This window comes from Oncorhynchus gorbuscha, linkage group LG02 (assembly GCF_021184085.1).
Source record: "Oncorhynchus gorbuscha isolate QuinsamMale2020 ecotype Even-year linkage group LG02, OgorEven_v1.0, whole genome shotgun sequence".
Classification (NCBI taxonomy): Eukaryota; Metazoa; Chordata; class Actinopteri; order Salmoniformes; family Salmonidae; genus Oncorhynchus; species Oncorhynchus gorbuscha.
In genome coordinates this window covers 33,226,453-33,233,408 of record NC_060174.1, presented here as the reverse complement: position 1 = coordinate 33,233,408, position 6,956 = coordinate 33,226,453, and the positions used below count along the sequence as shown (strand labels likewise).

The following is a 6,956-nucleotide window of genomic DNA, read 5'->3' as shown; positions in this document are numbered from 1 at the left end:
ATGTGAGGGGTGTACTCACTTTTGTGATATACTGTATATATTTCTTAATTCCATTATTTTACTTTCAGATTGGTTTGTATGTTTGTGAATAATTTTTAGATACTAATGCACTTTTAGATATTATTGCACTGTTGGAGCTAGGAATACAAGCATTTCGCTACACCCACTATTACATCTACTAAATATGTGTACTCGACCAATACAATTTGATTTGATTTGATATTGCAGTTTAAGGTCAGTGTTAGGGTTAGGCAACGGATATGGTTAGGGTAGGGGTTGGGGTTTGGATTAATGGTTAAGATTAGAACTGCAGTTTAAGGCTAGCATGAGGGTTAGGCAAGGGTTATGGTTAGGGTAGGGGTTGGGATTTAGGTTAAGGTTAGGACTGCAGTTTAAGGCTAGCATGAAGGTTGGGCAGGGGTTATGGTTAGGGTTTGGGTTGGGATTAAGGTTCAGGTTAAGGTTAAGGTAAGGACTTCCCAAGGATCCCGGATAGCAGCACTGATCCTAGAGGAATTGCGTCAGGAAGCTGGCGATGCGCCATAAAGTCGCTAGTTAGAGAGCTCAGAAAAAATGTTCTTCTGAGCGACTAGCTAGCTGTGAGGAATGGTACAAGAGAGGGACTGTAGAATTTCCATATCAAATTTACTGAAGCAGTTTGCATTGATAGCTTCCAACATGGCATCGATTTGTGACTTATCAATCTATTTTCACTCCAGACTCGCGAGATGACATATGTGTTTAGCTCTCGCGAGTTAGCAAGCAATAAGCTAGAAGCTAGCTAGCTGTTTTGTTGCAAATTAAGAAGTCCACCCGAAATAATGAGGCCTGTGAATCGGATGAATTATGGCTGCAACGCGTTAACTAATCGTCAAGTAGGTGAATTCTACATTTTAACTCATTAGACTACAACGATATGCTCGAATATGTTTTTAATCTTAAAGCTAACCTTAACTCACTCAGTAGCAGATGATTTATCGTGTCGTTTAACGTTAGCTAACTCGCACGTTTTGCGCTAGTTGGCTAATGGTAGCTAGCTCTGCGAGTGTCAAATTTGCGAGCCAGCTAACGTTAGCTAGACAATTAGCAAGCAAACTGGCTAACATTAGCTACACACCTAGCTAACTTGCTAACTAACAGCTAGCATGATAACTCCGGCCTCTGTATTCACATGTTCGGACTATTTACAGTTTAAACAATTATGTTGCAGCACAATGCGTTGTTTGGTGATATATTGTATATCTAGTTATCAATTTTGATGCTCAACTTCAAATACACTTTGCTGTGGCTAGCTAGCCAGCTGAAGATACAAGTTACTAGTTCCTGAACTATCCACTTGGCTCATGGCTAAACGCAGTTATTTGACAGCTAACCAGTGAAATACACTTTTTAGCATTACAAGCTACCTAGCTCACTGTATGTCTATAATGTACAAAATGAAACCTAACCTTAATTAATCTCCGGTATCTGCACAGATGGAGCAGCCCATCATGACACCAACTGACAACCCTGCAGAATTTTAGCAACAAACATAATTGAGAGCCAAATGGTAAATAATTCTCCCCAACATCACTATCATCAGGGAATGTGCCACATCTCTGGTACCCCAGTTTATGTACTCATATTTGACCTCTTGTGTTTTCCTCAGGTGTTTGTAAGCTTTCAAACATGGGTGACATGAAGACCCCTGATTTTGATGATCTTTTGGCTGCCTTTGACATCCCTGATGCCACCAGTTTGGATGCTAAAGAGCCCATCCAGGAGAGTCATGATGAGGCAGAAGGTCAGCTGAAGCACACAGAGATGTGTATGGAGGACAGTGTATCTGTTCACCAAGCTGTGGGTGCGTCTGATGTTCCTGCTGTCAGTGTTATAGTGAAGAACACAAGTCACCAGGAGTCGCCTGATAGTGGTGGAGAGGGCCCACATTTCAATTACCCATTGCAAAATGGGTTCAGGGGGTCAGGGGCCTCCATGGACTCTCATCAGATAAGCCACTGTGGTTCTAAGTCTTTTGTGTGTGCTTTGAAGGGGGATGGCTCAAGAGGACTCTTAGGGAAGACCCCCGTCCAGCAAAAACCTGAAGGAACACCTTCCTTCTCTCAGTCCTTTTCCCAGTTTAGCCCCATTTCTAGTCCAGAATCTGAAGACACCCCAAGCAACGGGGTTGATGTCCATCCAAAACAAGAGAGACCCTACTTCCCTGCTGCCTCTATATTTATGTCTGCAGAACCCCCAATGTCAGACAATCAGAAAAAACAACTGTCTTACAGTATGTTTGACCAGTGCCATAAAGTAGACTGTGAAGAACTTGAGAACCTTCCAAGGTGCAAAGGAGAATCTATCAAAGCAAAGGATACCAGAACAGAGGTTAAGCCTGACAGTAATGCCAGTGACCAGAAGGACAAGGGAGATTGTCAGAGTGCAGTGCTCCCTGCAAGTGATCATAACATTATTGAGTCAAGCAGTAACAATATAGTGGCAACGTCTAAGATGCCCACCTCTCATCCATGTGTCTCAACTCCAACATCCAAACTATCGTCTTGCCTTGAGGCATTAGTGGCTCTGAATGCCAGAAATTATCCCAGTGAACCACCAAACTCTGGAGACTTATCAGTGGCTCATGACGGCACCATGAATGTTAGTCCAAAAATGCCCATGTCACCACAAAGTCCCCGGAGTTCCCCTGAAGCTGTGAAGCGGTTAATGAAACCACCTGACAGTCCTGTAAGCATTTGCAGTGATAGCAGTGGCAAGGGATCCCCAGCACTGGCATCTGGCTCACCCCCAGCCATACCGAGGGTCAGAATAAAGACCATTAAAACTACGACTGGGCAAATCCAGCGCATGGTTACCAGTGTAGTACCTGATTCAGAAAATGAGGAGGTCCTGTCTGTTGAGTCCTCCCCATCCCAGAGAATTATTGTTGAGGCCTACTCTAGTTTGTCTCCATATCCCTCCTATAATGTGATAAGCGATATCATTGTTGATATGCCCATCAAAAGTACACCAGTTGGTATTCTGCCATCAAAGGTTACTGATGACAAATTAAAGGGGAACTCCAAGAGGCCAAGACCAATGCAGTCCCCAACTATTTTTCATAATACAAGTAGTCCGGTTATGAGACCTATGCCGGTTGCCCAGCACGGGCCTTCTACACAAAAGAGGATTTCATCAGTTCAAACAGGCAACTCGCCCAATGCAAGCTTCCTTCCTAAGGCAATGCACTTAGCTAACCTGAACCTAGTTCCTCACAGTGTTGCTGCATCAGTCGCAGCACGCTCTACCTCCCATCAACAGAGCCAACAACGTGCACTTTCCTCCTCTATGGTGTGCAGCACTGTCCCATTGGTGCATCAAGTAAAAAAAGCCGCCCCTAATCCATGTGCTGCCATTCCTAGTACAGCAGCAGGTACTTTAAACAGACTGTTAAACAATGCGAACCCTGTACCCACATTCGTACCCAACCTGAACCCACCACCTGAGAGCAACATCCACTTGCCACCACGCGGATATTGCTGTCTTGAATGTGGGGACTCCTTTGGGGTAGAAAGGAGTCTCGCCTATCATTATGGCAGGAGGAGTGTGCACATTGAAGTAGCCTGCACCCACTGTGCTAAGACCATGGTATTCTTCAACAAGTGTGCCCTGCTGGCACATGCACGAGAACATAAGAACAAAGGTGTGGTGATGCAGTGCACACAGCTCTCCATGAAGCCCATAGCAGAGGGACAGATGTTTGTACCTTTGCTCGCTGAATCCTCTTTGCATGGGGGCTCCCATGTGCCCCCATTATCCTCACCTAAAACCCAACCAGTCATGCCCCTCTATGCAGACAAAGTCATCCGCCACAGACTCTGCTGCCTGGAGTGTAACAAGCAGCTATCAGATTACAGAGGTCTCGCAGGCCATTACCAGAGGCTGTCGGAAGAAATGGAGGGACTGGTGAGTAAAGATTGAATTGAAACAATAATAATTGCTGAGATGTTCACTATCATAGGCCAGGTAAAAATGTTTTTGTATGTTTTGCTTTGTGTTGTTTTGTCATGTATAGATGTGTAAGGTGTGCCCGATGCTGCTACCAAACAAGTGCAGCTTCCGGGCTCACCAGCGTATTCATGCCCACAAGTCTCCTTACTGCTGCCCTGAGTGTGGTGCGCTGAGTCGCTCTGTGGACATACAGAAGCATGTGAAGGAGAACTGTCTTCACTATGCACGCAAGGCTGGCTATAAGTAAATCAATACTAAAGTATATGCTTTTGATAGGACCTTGAATGGGACTCGGGGGATACATATCAGAAAAGTGTTCTATAACATTGGCCCCCTTTTCTAAATCCTTTGTTTTCTTTCAGGTGTCTTCACTGTGATATGGTTTTCATGTCATTTAATGTGCAGAAGCGTCACATTGAGGAGAAACACTGTGAGGTCTTCTATAAGTGCACTATCTGTCCTGTTGCCTTCAAGTCTTCTGATGGATGTCAAATGCATTTGACAACTAAGCACAACGCCAGCGTAGTGGCTCCTCAGTGAGTTTAACTAAATGCATGTTCTGAAATTGCATATTTGCTAACCCATCTTAAAGTTTAACATGATTGTTTGTAATGCTGTTTGTTCTAATTGTTTATATTCTGTTGCAGGTTAATCTTCAAGTGTTCTTGTGAGACAGTGTTCAAGAAAAAGCAGTTATTGCTTCAGCACTTCCATCAAAATGCCAAAAAGCTTATAACCTGTGTGTTCAAGTGCCCTGAGTGCACTTCAATCTTCACCCACAAGCAGTCGTTAATGCAGCATTTTAAGGTTTGCCATCATCCTAAAATTCAATCTAGTCACATTGACATTAAATGGGGCACATAATGTTAAGTTTTTGGTTTTGACTTTTTCAACGCTGTCTGCCTATATTACAGGGGGTGCATGAAGGAATCTTCAAAGAGGTGGAGAAAAACACAAAACCAACAGAGATGACTGCACAGCACCAAGATGTTACCTCTGCATTCCACCAGCCAAAGGTAAACACTCCCATTGAACACTCTGATGCAACCAGAAAGAGGGTCCACTTGACTGCTCGGGACAGGAAGACCAATCTGAAAAATGCTGGTTGGACCTGTGGAGAGTGCCTACACTGGCTGCCTGACCGAGAAGTCTACGTCTCTCACATGAAGAACAACCATGGGAGGGTAAGGAGCAACTTAGTTATTCTATTGCTCATTCAAACTAATTAGCTGTAGCAATTGTACTATAGGACAGATGATAATTTAGAGACCATTTCAGATGTGGGATTTTCATCTTTCAGGCCCTTAATGAAAGGGAATAATTCCCAAGTCAGCTCAACCCTAATTAAGTCAATCTTCTCTCTGTGCTTTCTGTAGTCACTGAAGAGGTATCCATGCCGGCAGTGTGAGAGGTCTTTCAGTTCCTCTACAAGTTTGAGAAGACACATTCGCAATGACCACAATGGAAAGAAAACCTTTACCTGCTGGTGAGATTTATCCTGAAATCTACGTTACAAAGTACATTACTTTGAAAGGTTGATTCATATCTGGCACCCCCTGGGTGGCACTGTAGGAAATGGTCCAACGTGCAAAAACAAAGCTGTGGTTACCACATTTTTAATATTTTTTTGTATATGATATAATTTGTTCTTATTGTGCAGGTATTGCACAGATGAGAGGACAACATTCACCACAAACATCATGCTGAAGAACCACATCAGTTTGATGCATGGGATCAAAAATCCAGACTTTAGTCTGTCAAAATCAACCCCTCTAGATACCATAAAAGCCTTGGGAGAGGTGATTTAAATGTTCTTATTTTTTTCTGCATTTTACTGATTGTCAAAAATGACACTTGAAATCTAATCATTAACTTTGACTTGCAGAGGCTTGTTTCAAAGAGACCTGCTTTGGCATCCCAGAGGGAGGGGGAGGATGGTGCTGCCCTAGAAGGCTTCTCTACCAAACGTCTGAAATCTCACTTTCGCTGCGCTAAGTGTGGTTTCACCTCAGAGGATGGCACACAGTTCCAGCAGCACATACCTCAGCATAAAACCGATAAAAATTCTCCCCAATGTCTGCACTGTGGATTATGTTTTGCATCTCAGCTGTCTCTCAACAGACACCTGTTTATTGTGCACAAAGTCAAAGACCCCGGGGAAGAGAAGAAGGAAATGATAGACGTGGAGTATGAGAGCAGAAAGAAGCAGGAAGAGGACGTGGGGAAAACAGTGGGTGTGAATGAGGGAGAGGACTTGCCACCTCCATTAGTTAAATCTGACCCTTCACGGAAAGAGGATCCAACCAGGTTGCACTGTGAGACTGCAGTAAGACCATTGACCTTTAAATCCACATACAGCACTGACCTAGAGATTCATGGATAATCTTCAGGCGTAATAGAATCAATAAGCGCAATTTTGAACCTCTTAAAAGCTGCCATCTCCATTTCTTTGGTAAATAGTAGTCACGCTTTTCTTTTTTTTTGCCTTACAAATAATTTTGTTTTATGTTTCTCAAGCCCTTGGGACTGGCAGATGTTCCACATCAACTGAAAATATACAATTAATCTTGGGTAATTTTGGGCAAAGATTATCATTAATTATTTACTTTAATTTGACCTTTTGAAGCTTGCATGCATCTTCAAGAGCCTCTGATACATAACCACACCCACCTGTTAAGGCACACTGTTTGGTTGAGCAGTATTACATTTACATTTAAGTCATTTAGCAGATTCTCTAGTGACTCCAGTTACTCTGATAAGCGACTCAGGAACGTCAAGGAGCTGTCCCTCAGGCTAACCTCCCATTAAATTTGATATAATAAAAGCCTTTAGACTTTGCTTTAGTCTATAGCAGGCATATATGTTTGGTTTCCTACTTAAGTACATTATAATAGATGGTGCTTCAGGCAGGTTTTGACGATACTGACCGTATGTAACAGTATTGCAACTTCTATCATACTGTATGT

General features: G+C 43.1%; 1 protein-coding gene across 1 annotated transcript; it reads left to right on the top strand.

Annotated features, from left to right (window-relative positions):
* Positions 1-395: 395 nt before the first annotated feature.
* Positions 396-6,544, top strand: LOC124001160 (zinc finger protein 592-like). The gene is made up of 10 exons (XM_046307764.1): positions 396-875; positions 1,476-1,549; positions 1,649-3,945; positions 4,055-4,233; positions 4,353-4,526; positions 4,638-4,797; positions 4,905-5,174; positions 5,367-5,476; positions 5,651-5,789; positions 5,876-6,544. The coding sequence occupies exons 3-10, from the start codon at positions 1,669-1,671 to the stop codon at positions 6,371-6,373; spliced, it is 3,807 nt and encodes a 1,268-aa protein (XP_046163720.1). The 5' UTR covers positions 396-875; positions 1,476-1,549; positions 1,649-1,668; the 3' UTR covers positions 6,374-6,544.
* Positions 6,545-6,956: the final 412 nt, after the last annotated feature.